This window comes from Carcharhinus amblyrhynchos, chromosome 28, assembly GCF_965287045.1.
Source record: "Carcharhinus amblyrhynchos chromosome 28, sCarAmb.v2.hapA, whole genome shotgun sequence".
Classification (NCBI taxonomy): domain Eukaryota; kingdom Metazoa; phylum Chordata; class Chondrichthyes; order Carcharhiniformes; family Carcharhinidae; genus Carcharhinus; species Carcharhinus amblyrhynchos.
This window is the reverse complement of record NC_137351.1, coordinates 10,457,172-10,476,010: the sequence shown is the minus strand read 5'-3', so window position 1 is coordinate 10,476,010 and position 18,839 is coordinate 10,457,172. Positions and strand designations below refer to the sequence as shown.

At 46.3% G+C, this 18,839-nt stretch overlaps 1 protein-coding gene across 1 annotated transcript in view; it reads right to left on the bottom strand.

The window, feature by feature from the left end:
- The window catches only part of itga11a (integrin, alpha 11a), a 104,178-nt gene extending 86,732 nt beyond the window's left edge, over window positions 1–17,446 (bottom strand). Inside the window, exons 1-6 of the mRNA XM_080214474.1 lie at window positions 17,382–17,446; window positions 15,872–15,960; window positions 8,083–8,197; window positions 7,745–7,872; window positions 5,986–6,134; window positions 307–457 (exon numbers count right to left, since the gene is read on the bottom strand). Coding sequence (XP_080070600.1) covers window positions 307–457; window positions 5,986–6,134; window positions 7,745–7,872; window positions 8,083–8,197; window positions 15,872–15,919 — 591 coding nt within the window. The 5' untranslated portion in view covers window positions 15,920–15,960; window positions 17,382–17,446. The remainder of the gene's footprint in view (window positions 1–306; window positions 458–5,985; window positions 6,135–7,744; window positions 7,873–8,082; window positions 8,198–15,871; window positions 15,961–17,381) is intronic.
- Window positions 17,447–18,839: the final 1,393 nt, after the last annotated feature.

The following is an 18,839-nucleotide window of genomic DNA, read 5'->3' as shown; positions in this document are numbered from 1 at the left end:
TCCCATGGCTAATCCATCTAACCTACATACTTTTGGACAACAATTTAGCATGGCCAATCCACCTAACTCATGTATCCTTGCACTGTGGGAAGAAACTGGAGCAAACCCATGGGGAGAACATGCAAACTCCAGACAGACACCTATGGCTGGAATTGAACCTGGTACCCTGGCGCTGTGAGGCAGCAGTGCTAACCACTGTGCTACTTGGTTGAATACTATCTGATGCATCATTGGTTACTAAACCAGTGAGGAAGCTCTGCACTGATTGTGTGTGAGAGTGGGTGTGGCATTGTGCATGGTTCCTACCGCAATGGCGTATCTGGTGATGTTGTCTCGCTCGCTGTCCTCAATCACTTGCTTTAGATGTGGGCTGTCGTGTGATTCACCATCAGTTATGACGATCATCACCTTCTTGGCTTCCTTTCTTGCACCTCTTCGAACACTGAATGCCTCAGAGCTGACAGGGATAAAGAGAACACTTTTTAAACTGGTTTTAGAAACATACAAAATAGAGCAGATGTAGGCCATTCAGCCCTGCAGGTTGACTGTCCCATTCTGTATAACCATGGCTGCTCCACTATCTCAACGCCAGTCTCCAGTGCTCACCCCATACCAAGTCATCCTTCCAACAAGATGTCAAACCAATCCACTGACTGCTTGTCTCAGCATTCAAGGGGCAGAATTTTTCCATCCCACCCGCCAGGGGAATTGTAATGGGTGGGATTCGAACCTTGCAAAATTCTGTTGACCTCGGGCGGAGTTTCCTGGTCTTGGAGCGAGTGTGGCCAGAAAATCCCACCCAAGTTCTCCTGTCACTGTTCAAAGAGGACCAGCGAGTTCTCTCAATGTCTTCATCCATGTCAGTAAGTAGTTAATTCTAAGCTTGTCTATTCCAATTGGCTGGCCTCTCACCTTCCACTTTATATAATGTTGAAGCCATCCAAAGTTCTGCTGCCTATGATGCAACTTGCAGCAAGACCCCATTACCCATCATTCCTGTGCACGTTGTCATGCCTGACAACGCCTCCATTTTAAAATTCTCATCCTTGTTTTCAAAACCCTCCATGGCCTCTCCTCTTCCAATCACTGGAATCTCCTCCAGCCTCACAGCCCTCTGGGTTTCTGCTCTCCGCTAATTCTGGCCTCCAAAGCTGCCTAAATTTTAATTGCTCCATCACGGGTGGTTGTGCCTTTGACTGACAAGGCCCGAAGCTCTGGAATTTCCTCCATAAACCAATCCACCTCCCTACCTCTTTCTCCTCCTTTTTGACACTCCTTATAACCTACATCTTTGGTCAAGGTTTTGGCGATGTCTGTCTCTGTGACTCAGTGTCAACCTTTGTTTGAAAACACTCCTCTGATGTGCCTCATGAACGATTAAGAGGAAAGGTTGGACAGGCTAGGCTTGTATCTGCTGGAGTTTAGAAGAGTAAAAGCAACTTGATTGAAACCTTGAAGACATGAGGAGTCTTGATAGGTTCGATGTTTGAGGTTGAAGTTTATTTATTAGCGTCACAAGTAGGCTTACATTAACAATGCAGTGAAGTTACTGTGAAAATCCCCTTGTCGCCACACTATGGCATCTGTTTGGGTGCACTGAGGGAGAATCGAGCATGGCCAATGCACCTAAGCAGCACTTCTTTTGGGCTGTGGAAGGAAACCCACGCAGACACAGGGAGAATGTGCAGACTCTGCACAGACAGTGACCCAAGCCGGGAATCGAACCCGGGTCCCAGGCGTTGTGAGGCAGCAGTGCTAATCATTGTGCCGGATGTGGGGAAGGTGTAACGACTTTAATCAGGCAATTGAAGTGGGCCTGCTGGAATATGAATACCCGGATTAAGAGCCAAAATTATGAGCCAATCAGGGAGCCTCTTGCTTTGTATTTAACCAGGCGTGTCGGTTCCTCTGGTACTCCTAGTGTAGGCTGCTGACTGAGAGCACTCTGTGTGCTGCTGTAAATAGAGGGATTTTGGTGAAGGGATTTCTGTCTCCCAGGACTTATTACAGAGAGTGTTTCCTCTTGTGGGAGAATTTAGAACCAGAGCAGGTCACTGTTTAAAAATAAGGGGTCACTCCATCTCTGGTAGCCATGCCCTAAGACCTAGAAGAGGAAAAGCTTTTTCTCTCAGAGGGTTATGAGTCTCTGGAACTCTCTTCCTCAGAAGAAGGTGGAAGCAGAGTCTTTGAATATTTTTAAGGCCGAGTTCATAAATTCTTGATTAACACGGAGGTGAAAGGTTACTGGGGGTAGGCCGAGATGTAGAGATGAAGTTACAATCAGAAGAGCCATGATCTTATCGAACAGCAGAACAGCCTCAAGGGGCCGAGTGGCCTACTCCTGCTCCTAATTCGTATGTTTGTACGGAATATGTGTAGCCTTTGAATGCAGCTGGGAACAGAATTCATCATCCTTCCCTGCTCTAGCTTATTTTTTTCCATGAAGCTTAACATTACAGAATCTGCCCTCCCTTTAATGTATTTTACAGATTTCTAAAACACAGACCTGGCTGCCAGTTCCGAACTGATTTACACCACCGTCTCTCTAATGGGTTTTTCACCCTGGAATCAAGCACCTTGGCTATTGTAGTCAACAGCATAACAAGAATTGGACATCAGCCAAAAAATACAACATCAAAATGGTGATGACGGAACTGGTGAGAGCGCATGTAGGAATATTATTCACATCTGAAGATATTATATGAACTGTGATCCAACAATAATGGGGCAACGGGAAAATGGGAGTCTCTGAACTTTCATTACAGGCGCTGACAATGAGATCACCAAAAAAATCTGCAAGATTAGCACTAGTGAAAATGCTTGCAGTGTGTTTGGGGTGACATTGGAATTCTGTGGTCAGGATATGTGCAGCTCAGTTAACCCAAAACATCCACTGCTCCCCGCTGTGGAATTGCAAATGAAAGCAGAAAATTGGACCTTCCAGTTCCTTCACTGCCCAACACTCTGTTCATTTAGCGATTATCAAATAAATCGGTTGGACTAAAACCTGGTGTTGTCAGACTTTTTACCGTGTTTACGCCAGTCCAACGCCGGCATACCCACATCATTTAGCGATGGATAGCTTTTATCATAGATTGAAAATCGTAGGGAACTTCTGAGGAAGCTTGGTCCCATCTCAGAGAATCCATGTACAATCCATGTATTATTAAACTAGAAAGAGTGCAGAAGAGATTTACTAGGATGCTGCTGGGACTTGATGGATTGAGTTATAAGGAGACGCTGAATAGACTGGGACTTTTTTCCCTGGAGCGCAGGAGGCTGAGGGGTGACCTTACAGGGGTCTTTAAAATAACGAGGGGCATAGATAAGGTAGATAGTCAATATGTTTTCCCAAAAGTAGGGGAGTCTAAAACTAGAGGGCATAGGTTTAAGGTGAGAGGAGAGAGATACAACAGCGTCCAGAGGGGCCATTTTTTCTCACAGAGGGTGGTGAATGTCTGGAACAAGCTGCCAGAGGTAGAGGCGGGTACAATTTTATCTTTTAAAAAGCATTTAGATAGTTACATGGATACAATGGATATAGAGAGATATGGGCCAAATGCAGGCAACTGGGATTAGCTTAGGGGTTTAAAAAAAAGGGCATAATGGACAAGTTGGGCAGAAGGGCCTGTTTCCATGCTGTAAACCTCTATGACTGTATAATTCCGAGAGTATTTCTCAGCTCTGCTGTGTTAAGTTAGGCTGTGGAAGGGCAGTGGGCTGAGGTGGGGGGTGGGATAGTTGGTGTCCTGCCCCTGATTGCTATCCAACAACCAGGAAGTTACTGCCAGATAGGAATGCGACTGGACACCATTGTGACACCCTCCATGATATGAAAAGAAAGATTTGCAATAACATAGCACCTTTTACAGCCTCAGAATGCCTCCTTTTTATTTACATGCAATGGAGTACTTAAGAAACTTAGTCGCTGAAGGAAACACAGCAGCCTATTTATGCACAGCATGCTCCCAAAAACCATAAAGATATAGGAGTTGCCCTCCCTACGGACAAGGGAGGCAGTGACATCGTGGTATTGTCACTAGGCTGGTAACCCAGACAGCCAGGACAAGAATCCCCGCATGGCAGATTGAGAAATATAAATTCAATAAAAATTGGAATTACGGATGACCGTGAAACCGCTGTTGATTGTCATAAAAATCCATCTGGCTCACTCTAGGTGTGGCACGGTGGCACAGTGGCTGGCCACTGCCGTCTCTCAGTGCCGGGGACTCAGTGCATTGGCCATGCTAAATTGCCCCTTTGTGTCAAGCGGATTCGCAGCGTAAATACATGGAGTACCGGGTGTAGGACGCAGTGGGATTGTTGTCAGTGTAGGTTCGATGGGCTGAAAGGCCTCTTTCTGCACTGTAGGAATTGTAGAACAAAAATTCTAAGATAGAGGTGTTTGATATCATGGTAGGGTGTAAGTAGAACAAATAAAGGGATGATTCTTCCAATGGCTAAAGGATTGATAGCCCTAGAACGTAGGATTAATGCAATTGGGAGGAGAAATGTAAACATTTTTTCTGAGGGTTTGGAATGTTCTACCTGATTGGACAGGACATACAGGTTTGACCTGGGCCAGAATTTAACACTGTCCCCGTGATGGGCTCTGAGACAGTGAGGAGTGTAAAATGGAGTGGGCAGGAAATCCCCCACCCCCCACCCCCCCCGGAACCTGCCAGCCTGAACCCCAACACAATTTCACACTAGGGCCAGGCAGGACATAGGGTAGGGAATCAATCCATTCACTTATGAAGACCCTCAAATAGCTACTTATCCCAGCCTATCTCAATCTTTATGATGCGGGGGGGGGGGGGGGGGTCGCTGCAGGTAACTGGAAAAGAGACATTTACACTTTTCCCCATGTTGGGTGTAAAGTGGGGGGTGGGGGGCAGCTCACTCTGAAGGCTCCCCCCTCCGCCCCCCCCGCCTCCCATGAGATGTTGGAGCTCTATGACTGCCTCATCCCTGGTCTACCCCCTGCACTACAATTGCCCCACACCCACTCTCCCCCACCCCTACTCCCAACCCCCCTCGGAGTCCTCTACCCTGCATTCCCTCCGACCACTTTTTGAAAGTCCTGAGTGCTGCATTACCATTTCTGGTCATTCAGTGCTGTGCCTGGCCAGATTGGAGAATCATAAACAGAATCCCTACAGTGTAGAAGAGGCCATTCGGCCCATCAAGTCTGCACCAACTCTCTGACAGAGTATCTTACCAAGGCCCTCACCCCCAAGCCTATCCTCTTATTCCTACTCATCATTTGACACTAAGGGATGCACAGTGGCAAGAACTGCTGCCTTGCAGCACCAGGGACCCGGATTCGATTCCCGGCTTGGGTCACTGTCTGTGTGGAGTCTGCACATTCTCCCCATGTCTGCATGGGTTTCCTCCAGGTTCTCCAGTTTCCTCCCATTGTCCAAAAGATGTGCTGGTTAGGTGCATTGGCCGTGCTAAATTCTCCCTCAGTGTACCCAAACAGGCGCCTGAGTGTGGCGACTAGGGGATTTTCACAGTAACTTCATTGTAGTGTTAATGTAAGCCTACTCGTGACATTAATAAACAAAAGGGGCAATTGAGCGTGGCCAATCCACCTGACCTTCACATCTTTGGACTGTGACAGGAAGCTGAGCACCTGGAGGAAACCCACGCCGACATGGGGAGAATGTGCAAACAGACAGTCACCCAAAGCCGGAATCAAATCCAGGACCTTGGTACTGTGAGGCGGCAGTGCTAAACACTGTGGCTCCGCGCCATCTGATTAGCTGACAGCTCTCATGGTGGGACATTTTGTTCCAAGGGCAGATGGAAATCCTGTCCATTGCCAATCAACGTACAAGTGAGTGTTAAATGGCAGTGGGAGCTGGCGGCCGCACGTTATGCACCAGCTCTCAGGATGGCGAGCTCTCCATCAGTAAAGTCTGCCCCCAGTGTCTCACTGATTAGTACTGGAATTAGAATGTGGATTTGGGAAGCCGTTACCGTGCGATCTCGATGCCATGCGCGGTGTTGGTCTCCGTCCCTCCTCGCTGCTCGATGCTCCTGGCAGCCTTGACAACGTCACTAACAGACTTGTAGTCCCTCAACTCAAACTCATGGATGGCAGTCTCCCCGTACTGCACGATGCCCAGCTGCAGAACAAAGACAGCAGGTATAAGAACAGGCTCGAAACACAGGGCACAGCAAGCAGGCATTGAGAAATCTCCTTGGAGTATTGAAGGTTAAAGGTCAAGCTTAAAGGTTATCCCTATATCACAAGGTTAAAGGTTATCCCTATATCACAAGGTTAAAGGTTATCCCTATATCACAAGGTTGAAAGTTATGCCTTTATAAAGGTGAGACCCTCTCCAAGCTTTTCTAACTGCTGATTACCTGAATTCCTTCTCTCCCTCACCAGCCAGCTGCCCGGTATCGATCTCACAAACAGACAACTTGTCAGGCCCAAACTGTGCATGTCAGCAAGCAGATAGCTGCCTCATGGGAATTTGTTTCAAATCTTAGTAAATCTATTTCCTGATTAACAACTTCTGCTTTTAATGGACCCTATCACAGAATCTCAGAATTTTTACAGCACAGGAAGAGGCCATTTGGCCTATCACCCGTGCACCGGTTCTCCAAATGAACATTATGTCTTAGTGTCGTTCTCCTGCCATTTCCCCGTACCCTAGAAAGAGGCCGTTCAGCCCATTGTGCTTGTGCTGGCTCTTTGAGAACATTATCCAATTAGTCCCACTCCCTTCCTCTTTCTCCCTAACCTTGCAGAACTTTCCCTTCAAGAATTTATCCAATACCCTTTTGAAAATTATTACTGAATCTGCTTCCACCATCCTTACAGGTAGATCATTCTAGATCACAATTCACTGCTTAAAAATATTTACCTCGTGTTGCCTCAAATCTGCCTCCTTCTTGTTCCTGCCCCTCTGCCCCCAGAAACATTTTCCTTCTGTTTAGTCTAGAAAAGCTCGTCTTAGTTTACAACTCCTATATTTCATGGGTGGCTCGGCGATGCGGTAGTTAACACTGTTGCCTCACGGTGCTAGGGACCTGGGTTCGATTCCCGGCTTGGGTCACTATCTGTGCAGAGTTTGCACATTCTCCCCGTGTCTTTGTGGGTTCCCTCTGGTTTCTTCCCACAGTCCAAAAGATGTGCTGGTTAGGTGCATTGGCCATGCTAAATTCGCCTTCAATGTAGCTGAACAGATGCTAAGTGTGGCAACGAGGTGATTTTCACAGTAACTTCATTGAAGTGTTAATGTAAGCCTACTTGTGACAGTAATAAATAAACTTATAGAGGGATGACCTTTAATCTTCTTGACTCCAAGCCAGCATAATCAAGATCCCATGCACCCTGAACACCCTCTCTTCCACCTTCTTCCTTCGGGAAAAAGATACAAAGGTCTGAGATCACGAAAGGATCGACTCAAGAACAGCTTCTTCCCCATTTTGAATGGACCTACCCTGCATTAAGTTGATCTTTCTCTACACCTTAGCTATGACTGGAACACTACATTCTGCACTCTTTCCTTTCCTTCTCTGTGAACGGTATGCTTTGTCTGTATAGCGCGCAAGAAACAATACTTTTCACTGTGTGTTAATACATGTGACAATAATAAATCAAATCAAAAAAAAAATTTCTTAATGCCTGTTTGCTGTTCATTGTAACAAGTGATAGTTCCCATTGCATTGAGGAGTCGGACTCCACGCTGGATTTATACTATGAGCAGGAAAACTTTGCACTCACCCGTATCTGTCCCGGTCCAATGTAAAATTTCTTCAGAATGTTTATGAGAAAGTTCTGGACCTCGTACCAGGGGTAAATACTGTTGGAGCCATCTAAAACAATCACAATGTCCATGTATGTCTCACAACCTGTGGAGAGAAGCAGGTCAGAGTCAATCTCAATGCCCCATGTGTTGGTTAACCAGATTCCTGGCCAATAAGCATGCTGCTTCAAGCTGAGCACCTATGTGTTATTCCCTCTGAGTGAAAGCGGGTTATGCGACCCAGGCAGGAAAACTGTGTCTCTTTAACTATTTAAGCACACATGCAAGTCGAGAGCAGAAGGGATTTTTGTCATACGCTGGATGGCTGGTGCGAAAGCCCGGGCACTTTTGAAATTGGAGCTGATTTTGCAGCAGATTCCAGTGCTGTAGTAGGAGCTTCCGCATTCGTGGGCCCAGAGCGGCCCGCAGGCCTGTGGAGAAAACAAGAAGCAAGGGGAGAAGTGAGAAATTTGGATCCTTTCTCAAGGTGTTTGATTCCTGTTAACCTCTACACAGCTGCTATCATCATCACTGATTTTACAATTTTCTGCAAGAGTTTTTGATCATAAACCAAGTGTCGCCATCACCTCTCGAACGCTGACCTTTTGACCATCCCTTACTTTAATCGCTCGACCTTTGGCCGGGTGGCACGGTGATTAGCACTGCTAAACCAATCTAAAACAATCACAATGTCCAGGTATGTCTCACAACGCCAGGGATCCGGGTTCAATTCCAGCCTCGGGTCACTGTCTGTGTGAAGTCTGCACATTCTCCCCATGTCTGTCTGGGTTTCCTCCCACAGTTCAAAAGATATGCTGGTTAGGGTGCATTGGCTGTGCTAAATTCTCCCTCAGTCACTCGAACAGGCACCGGAGTGTGGCGATGAGGGGATTTTCACAGTAACTTCATTGCAGTGTTAATGTGAGCCTGCTTGCTACTCTAATAAATAAAACTTTCGGAGGTCTCATTGTAAAGATTCCTCCTGTTGAAAGTTGGCCACGTTCTCGGAGTATCAGTTTCTGTATTTGTTTAGGCGATAACTAAGAGATGGAACTGAATGTTACTCCAGAATGAAATCACAGCCTCCTGCTGCTGAACCACCATTCCTTCACTAGGCTTGTGACTGAATCACAGTCCTAACAAAGTAACTGACTTTAGGGAGGTGGTTGGCACTGGGACGCTGAACAGCCAGAGTGACCCAGGCTAAAATGAGGAGCAGGGTCAGATATGCAAGAGTGTGGTTCCAAACAGTTTGAATGAGCTATTTCACACGTTGGGCCAAAGCCAGAGGGAAGTCCTCAGCCTCGTGTAACCCTGCAGATTAAAAAGGAGGCCAAGAAACTCTTGCACTCAGTGACTGCCTCATGGGAGACAGATTGCAATCTCTAGCTCTTCCTCCTGGGGATCATAATCTCCCGCATGTGTCCCAGTCTTTCTCTCATTTTCTTTCTCTCTCAGGAGCCAGAAAAAATAAAGGAAGGTCCAGAATTCATCGTAAGATCAGCCCTCCATTGAAAGCACAGGCCTTAAAGCCTCACAAAATTGTAGACACCCACAACGATATTGGAATGCGCTTGGTATTTGTTTTCTGTCACTCCTGTGAGCAGCTCTGTTTATTTTCATAGCATCATGGAATCCCTATAGTGCAGAAGGAGGCCATTTGGCCCATCGAGTCTGTCAGCCATTTTGACGCAGAGAGACCTCACCATGGGTCAAATCAAAAAAGTTTGAACTCAACTTATAATACTTCAACAACAACCGCAACAATTTGCATTTACGTAGCACCTTTATGGAGTTTCATGGAAGTGGCAACAAACAGAGTTTCACACAGACAGAAGAACAAAAGCCAAAGAGGGAGGTTACAAGGAGCATTTTAAATGAAAAAAGGGAGGTTTAGAGGGAATTCCAGAGTCCTGACAGTTAAAGGCATGGCTGCCAATCATAGCATCCCTATTGTGCAGAAAGGCCATTCGGCCCACCAAGTCTGCACCAACTCTCTGACAGGGTATTTTACCCAGGCCCCCACCCCTGTCCTATCCCTAGAACAGTAAGAATTCTCACAACACCAGGTTAAAGTCCAACAAGCTTATTTGATAGTAAACCCACTAGCTTTGGGGGTCTGCTCCTTTGTCAGGTGAGTGGAGAGTTCTGGTCACAAACGGAGCATATAAAGACACACACAGTTTACAGAATACTGATTAGAATGTGAGTCTTTACAGCTAATCAGTTCTTAATGGTGCAGACAATGTGAGTGGAGATAGCATTAAGTATAGGTTAAAGAGATGTGTATTGTCTCTAGACAGGACAGTGAGATGTTGCAAGCCCAGGCAGGTCATGGGGGTTACAGATAGTGTGACATGAACCCAAGATCCTGGTTGAGGCCATCCTCATGTGTGCGGAACTTGGCTATCAGTTTCTGCTCAGCGACTCTGCGCTGTCGTATGACATGAAGGCCACCTTGGAGAACGTTTACCTGAAGATCAGAGGTTGAATGCCCATGATTGCTGAAGTGTTTGCTAACAGGAAGGGAACAGTCTTGCCTGGTGATTGTCGAGTGGTGTTCATTCATAAATGTGTGTGGGGTTATGGGAATCTGGGTGGGATTGTGGTCAGTACAGCCTTGATGGGCTGAATGGTCTCCTTCTGTGCTGTAGGGATTCTATGATAAGGAACAACCCTGGTTCAAACACACGCACAGAGCTGAAGGACCCAGGGGTTAACAACAGCATCAGTTGCCTTCTTCTGTCAGCTTAGGGAAATCTGGCAGCATAGACAAATATTCACCAACAAAATAACACCAGAAGTGGATGGAAAGAAAAGGCCGGCAAAAATAAATTCTGAATACTTGTCTGTGGCTTTCTTATGAAGGCAGCACCCACAGTGTCACTAAGGCACACTGTCCTAGCAATGGCCCAGGTTCAATGTCCAGTCACTGATTCATTAGTTGATATGAGAGCCAATGCTACAGTTCCAGCTGTGACATGATGTCTCAATCTCCCTTGGGAGAGAGGGAGGAAATTCGAGGCAGGATTGTTTAGCCCTGAATTATTTTCCCACTGATTCCTGCCTGCGTTCCCATGGGGTTGAAGGCTGAGCTGTGATCTCCTCGAACATTCCCTCTCAAGGCTTACATAGGGAGGACGGTCACATAGACAATGTGTCAGAGTCAGATGACACTGCTGGAACTGTTCGGTAAGGAGGGTCTCCACTTTAAGAGAAGCAGGAATTCTTGGAGGGAACTTTGTTGGCGAGATTGCTTTTTTAAAAGGTGATCACATTGTGAATAAACGAATGATTGTAAAGCAAGTGACCTCATTAATGTGTTTAAATAATGTTTCTTCATTTAAAGTTTCATTATTAGTCAGAAGTAAGGCTTACATTAACACTGTAATGAAGTTACTGTGAAATTCCCCTAGTCGCCACAATCCGGGTCAATGCACCTAATCAGCACATCCTTCAGAATGTGGGAGGAAACCGGAGCACCCGGAGGAAACCCACACAGACTGGAGAGGACTTGTAAACTCCACACAGACAGTGACCCAAGCTGGGAATTGAACCCAGGTTCCTGGCACTGTGAGGCAGCAGTGCTAACCACTGTACCACCGTGCTGCCCTGGTTTAAACTTGACCATTCAAAAGGCACAACATGGAAGAGCTTACTTCTCAATAGCTCTGTATCACATTGCTAAAACCTCTCAAAAGCCCATCACTCACTGAGATAGATTTGCACGATGGTGTAACACATTTTAACAATGAGTCAGCAGCATGTTTATGTCCCTCATGATGAATTCAATGGGAACTGTGTTCAGTGACTCTGCCGATTCACTATCACCCATTGCATAGCTCTGTACCAAGATCTAACCCAGGGGGCTCTGAATGTTATCATCGTGGATCAGTTAGCAAAGGCTTTCTGACAAAAGGCCATCAACCTTAATCACGGGGGGAGTTCTCCTGCATTTCACGCTGGTGGGATTCTCTGGTCCCACTAGCAGTGCCCCCCGACCCGAGAGTTTCCCAGCGCAATGGGATGACACCAATGGGAAATCCCATTGACAGTGGCGGGACAAGATAAACCTGCCACCAGAGAATAGCACACCGCCTCCCTCTGCTGAGAAACACATGGCTGCGAGGCTGGAAAATTCCTCCCATTGACAATGTTCCTCTCTCCACTGATGTCACCCAACCTGCCGACTATTTAAAGCAATTTTTGTTCCAATTGCAGACAAAAAAGGCCATTTACACCAGTAAATCCCACAAACACCAACAAACGGGTGACTGGTTAAATTTTATTTTGCAGTTGCTGATTGAAAGTTCGGTGTTAGTTCATCGCAAGAGTTCCTCTTTGTGTAACGCATTGAGATTCTTCACATTCACCCAGGCAGGAATTTGGTTTAATACCCCATTGACCCGGCAACTCCAACAGGCAAACGGAGGATAATGTGGGCAAATGTGAAATTGTCCATTCTTGCAGGAAGAATAAAAACAATGCTTTTTATCTAAACGGTGAGAGGTTGCAGAGCTCTGAGGTGCAGAGAGATCTGGGTGTCCTAGTGCATGAATCACAAAAGGCTAATATACAGTAACCATAAGACCATAAAACATAGGAGCAGAATTAGGCCACTCAGCCCATTGAGTCTGCCCCGCCATTCAATCATTGCTGATACTTTCCTCATCCCCAATTCTCCTGCTTTTTCCCCATAACCCCTCATCCCCTTATTAATCAAGAACCTATCTATCCCTGTCTTAAAGACCCTCAATGACAGCCTTCTGCAGTGAAGAGTTTCACAGATTCACCACTCCCTGGCTAACTAGGAAAGAATGAAGGTTATCATTTATTGTGAAGAGGATTGAATACAAACGTAGGGAGGTTGTTCTTCAGTTGTACAGGGCACAAGTGAGACTACATCTGGAGCTTTGTGCACAGTATTGGTCTCCTTATTGAAAGAAATATATAAATGCAGCAGAAGCAGTTCAGAGAAGGGGCGGCACGGTGGTTAGCACTGCTGCCTCACAACATCAGGGACCTGGTTCAATTCTGGCCTCTGGTCACTGCCTGTGTGAAGTTCTCCCCGTGTCTGCGTGGGTTTCCTCCGGGTGCTCCGGTTTCCTCCCACACTCCAAACATGTGCGGGTTAGGTTGATTGATCATGGTAAATTAACTCTAATGTCAGAGGGATTAGCAGGGTAAATGAGGGTTACGGGAATAGGGCCTGGGTGGGATTGTGATCAGTGCAGACGCGATGGGCCGATGCAGACTGTAGGGATTCTATGAAGGTTTACCAGATTAATATCAGGAATGGGGGGGGGAGGGGGTATCTTATGAGGAAAGGTTAGTGAAGCTGGGCTTGTGTCCACTACAGCAAGAGGCGAATTGATTGACAGCTTTGAGATCCTGAGGGGTATTGACAGAGTGGATGTGGAGATGATGCTTCCTGCTGTTGGAGAATCTAGATCTAGGATCAATAAGATGTCGCTCATCTCAGACATCTAGGAGAGTTTTTCTTTAAGGGTTGTGTTTCTCTGGAACTCTGTTCCTCAAAACAGAGTGGAAGCAGACTCTTTGAATATTTTTAAGACAGATTCTTTTTTAAGCAAGGGGGTGAAAGGTTATTGTGGGTGGGCAGGAATGTGGAATTGTAGTTACAGTCAGATCAGCCATGATCTTATTGAATGGTGAAGCAGGCCTGAGGGGCCAAGTGGCCTACTCCTGCTCCAATTTAGTATGTTGGTAACTTGGATATTGACCAGGGTTAGTACAGGGTCAAGCTATGATGCCTCATTGTCAAATACAGCAGCCTACCCTTCCCCCTCATCAGTAACCCAACTGATCCTAGAACTGGTTGATCCTTACACCCATTCCCATGACCTGATCCCTGTGCTGCTGACTCTCTGAGTGATTCATCAGTCACTTTCCCTCTGTTTTACCCCATTACTTAAATAAATTAATTCTGGGACATATCAAGAGGGCTAGAATACAAAACATAGATGGACTTCTGCAGCTGTATAAGGCTCTGGTCAGATCCCATTTGGAATATTGTGTGCAGTTTTGGGCCCCATAGTTAAGGAAGAATGTACTGGCCTTGGGAAGGGTGCAGCGGAGGTTCACAAGAATGATCCTTGGAATGAAGAGCTTGTCGTATAAAGGACGGTTCAGAACTCTAGGTCTATACTTGTTGGAGTTTAGAAGGATGAGGGGGGATCTTATTGAAACTTACAGGATACCGTGAAGCTGGATAGAGTGGACGCAAAGGGGATGTTTCCTCTAGTAGGAAAAACTAGAACCAGAGGGCCCAACCTCAGGGTAAAGAGGCAATCCTTTAAAACAGAAGTGAGGAGGAATTTCTCCAGCCAGAGAGTGGTGAATCTGTGGAAACCTTTGCTGCAGAAAGCTGTGGAGGCCAGGTCATTGAGTCACTTTAAGACAGAGAGAGATAGGTTCTTGATTAATAAGGGCATCAGGGGTTATGGGGGAAAGGCAGGAGAATGGGGATGAGAAAAATATCAGCCAGGGTTGAACGGCGGAGCAGATTTGATGGGCCGAGTGGCCTAATTCTGCTCCTATGTTGACGGTCTTATGGACATTGACTTGACTCAAAAAGCAGCATTGCTCGACACGAGCCAACCTTTTGAACAGCTGGATAGCTTGCACAGACAGATGTGTCTCATACTGAGAATGCTCATTATACCCTGGATTTCCCATAACAATAAAATGAATGGATGGGAAATTGTGTGGGTTGTGATTGGGCGCGCTGACCTTTAGGCTCTAAACCCCAAACCGCTGCTATTGCAGGAAGCCCAATGAAGGAAATGCTGAATCATAGTTTACCCTGTAGTGTAATTATCATGGAACAAAGAGCATTAATGAAGACCACAGCAGCAGGTTAACTTGGATCTTAAAAACCTTCTCGGTTGGAAACTGTCCCTCTTCCTTCATATGGTAGCAGCAAAATGAAGTGAATCAATATCTATGTCAGATATGTGGGCGAAAGATTTCAGTGTAAGAGTACAGATTATTTGGAGACCTCGAGTGAGTTATCTCGGAGAGCAGGATATTGTGGAGTTTCTTCAGAATAACAGATGCCCTCAGTCAGAGCATCAAGATGTAGCAACAACTCATTGAGCATCAGGCAGTGCCAAGGGGGTGAGGCCTAGGGAGCGGGGCCTAGGTGACGATCCGTGGGGGGGGTCCCGCTGCCAGTCTGCATTAGGATCAGTTGGGGTTGGAGGGACACAGCGATTGGCCTGGGGGAGGGGGGAGGAGGGGAGGGTGATGCTGTGGGGGGAGGGGGTATGCTGCAGGGAGGGGGGTGTGCTGTGGGGGGAGGGGGTGGGAGGGATCATCACTGTTGGGGCAAGGGGGGCTGGAGATTGGGGTGCTCCCAGACAGGGGGGATGTCGGGGCTGGCCTGGGAATCCTCGTGGGGACCATGCTGGCCAGCAAACAGATCGGGGCCACTACGCACGCACAGAAACCCGGAACTGTCAGACTCCGGTGTGAATAGGTACTGCCCCCCCCAAGCTTTTAATTATATTCATGATTGTAACCTCTGCATTGCACAGAGCGTGGGAGATTCAAGTGTGAAGCTGCACTGAAAAAACTGGCATGATTTGCACCAGTTTTCCCATGAATTCGGACACTTTGAATGGAATTGCCTTGTGTTGAGTTGATCTTTCTCTACACCCTAGCTTTGACTGTAAAGTACATTCTGCACCCTCTCATTTCCTTCTCTATAAACAGTGTGCTTCGCCTGTGGAGCGCACAAGAAACAATACTTTTCACTGCATGCTAATACATGTGATAATAATAAATCAAACCAAATCAACTTTGAACTTTTTTGGGAGAATTGCGGCCCCTGCTTCAGGGAATGATTACTTCAGCTTCCCTCTGCATGAAACACATTTTGTTGATTATGAGAGCCTCAATAAAGGAGAAAGTCATCCATATTTTCATTTGGTGTTCCAGGGCTGTTAAGAATTTTGGGCAAATATTCCTGGATCTGCAGATGTGTTGGGATATTTTGAGCATTTGGACAGTGCAACGAAACAGGAGATAGTATTCCCACCGCGAATAACATTTTAAAAAAAGACAAACACCATTCTTACCACGAAGGTGTGATCCTCAGCGTTACTGGTTAAGGTCATTCCAAGCCGCATATTATCTTTATGGTCCGACACATAAGGGAGTGATACTCTTCCTTGTGTGAATGAATTAACAACAGATTAGATCAATCTGAAAGCAGCAATCTGGTTTGTTTTAAATTGATCCTGCCCCCCATATTTTTTTAATTCCAATATTGTCCACCTACAGACTTTGCCAAACAACAACAGTGACATGAATGTTAATTTAAATATAAATACCAATCTAATTATTTTTGAATAGAACGATTATAACCTTCTTAAACCATTTTTATTTTGTATTAGTGGGCTGTTTTATCTGCGGGAAATGGGGTAAATATAGAATCATAGAATCTCACAGTGCAGGAGGAGGCCATTCAGCCCATTGAGTCTGCACTGACCACAATCCCACCCAGACCCTATCCCCATAATCCCATGCATTTACCCTAGCTAGTCCCCCACTGATACTAAGGGTGATTTAGCATGGCCAGTCCACCTAACCCGCACAGTGTGGGAGGAAACTGGAGCACCCGGAGGAAATCCACGCAGATACGGGGAGAACGTGCAAACTCCACACAGACAGTGACCCAAGCTGGAAATCAAATCGGGGTCTCTGGTGCTGTGAGGCAGCAATGCTAACCACTGCGCCACCGCGCCGCCTGAATATATATTTTGTTCAACTAATGTGTTTATTTTCTCTAGACAAAGCGTCTCATGTTAACAGTAAAACATCCAAGTGACCATTTCTCACTGTTCCAATAGCATCGCTGACTGACTGTAATGGTCTCAGTAAGTACACTTGTTGGCAGTGGGTGATGATGATCCCAGATTTCTCCGCATTTGCCTCATGTACTCTTGGGTCACAAAGTCCATCTTAATGTCCGGGACAAGGAACGATATCCAGGATCATTCGGTGATACCATACCCCACAAGTTCTGATAATTCCATTAGGGGGAGACCTGTCACATCACTGGAGCTACATGGGTGAGAGTGAACCATTTTGTTTCTTCATTCTTTCATGGGATATGGGCTTCGCTGGCTGGGACAGAATTTATTGCCCAACCCTAGTTGTCTGAGGGCAGTTGATAGTCAATCACATTGCTGTGGATCTGGAGTCACATGTAGGCCAGACCAGGTAAGGATGGCAGATTTCCTTCCCTGAAGGGCATTAGTGAACCAGATTGGGTTTTTAAATGACAATCGACAATGGATTCATTGTCATCAGTAGGCTTTTAATTCCAGATTTTATTAGTAAATCCAAATTTCACCATCTGCCATGGTGGGATTGGAATCCAGGTCCCCAGAGCATTACTCTGGGTCTTTGGATTACTAGAGCAGGGACACTGCCACTATGCCACTGCCTCCCCCATTTCCCATGAGTGGCCCAGGGATATAGAATTGAAACTGTGCAGAGTTACTGGATCATTCGTTTGGAACGGGATTTGTTTCCCCTACACAATTGGACACATTGTAATCAGTGACTCAATGGATAATACAATACCGAGGTTAAGCTTCCCACATCCGTAGCTTGTCTGGTTTCTCACTGGGCATCGGTACACATCTCCAGTCCTTTTCTTTCCAACACCAGCCCATGGCGCGCCAACTAGAAGCCTGGCACAAAGCGGGAGAAATAAAAAAAACACATCTGGAATTGTGCAAAAAAGTTACATAGAATTATAAAGAATTTACTTTGCAGAAACAGATGATTTGGCTCAACTGGTCCATATCCTTCCACATAAACCATTTCTCCCAACCATTTCAATCCAATCCTATTTAGCTTCCCATAGAATCCCTACAGTGCAGAAGGAAGCCATTCGGCCCGTCAAGTCTGCACCAACTCCCTGAAAGAGCATCTCACCCGGGCCCAATGCCCACTCCATCACTGTAACCCTGCGCATTTAGCATGGCCAATCCCTCTAACCTGCACATCTTTGCACTGTGGGAGGAAACAGGAGGACCCGGAAGAAACCCGTGCAGACATGGGGAGAATGTGCACAAACAGACTTTCCAAGGTCGGAATTGAACCTGGGTCCATGGCATTACGAGGCATCAGTGCTAACCTTTAAATCCCATTATATATGTCCCTGGAAGTCCTTGCGATATAATTAATTCCACATTCTCATCACTCTTGGATAAAGATGTTATCCTGAATGCTCTAACGATACATGCCGGGGAGGTGGGGAGGGGGAGAGGGGATGGCAAACATATGGTGGTAAGGCCTGGAATTTTGGTGTTTTGGCGGAGGGGGGGCGGGGGTGGGAGGGTGCGGGGTTGGAGTGCGTCGGGCAGGACAATGAAGAACGAGGTGAGGAAATATAAACAAAATAGTGTAATTTTAAAGAGTCTCAGGAACAGAGAGAGCTGCGGGTGAACACAAACAGTCTTCGGAAGGTGGCCAGGCAGTTAAACAGGCTGTTGAAATGCTTACAGAATTCTGGCTTTTAATAATAGAAGCAGAAACTGCAAAAACAAGGAATCTATGCTGAACTTCTATAAACAGTGGTCAGGTTTCAGCCGAGGAAATGCGGTTAACTCTGGACTGCACACATTAGTAGCACACATAGGGTGTGCCCTTGGACAAAAAGAGGGACGGATAGATTTGAGTAAGAGGGGAACTTTAAAACTAAGTTAATGCTGAACCCATAATTAATGTCAACCAGCAGGTATTGGTGTGATGGAGAAACAGGACTTGTGCAAATTAGAAATGGTGATCTTACCAAAACCTTCTGAAGTACCAAATGAATGTAAAAATGTGAGATAATCTTGTCCATTTTCTGAGTGAGCTATCAGACATGATCTTATGTCACTTAGTGCAAAAGGGAGGCAAAGTGTGACTCTTGTCAGTGGAGGGGGGGTGAACAGAGTCTATTCTCGCCGGCAAGCCAGCTACTTTAGCTAGAGGGCGCCATTGCGCACGTGCCAATCTCCAATGCACTGGGAAAATTCTCACCGCGTTCCC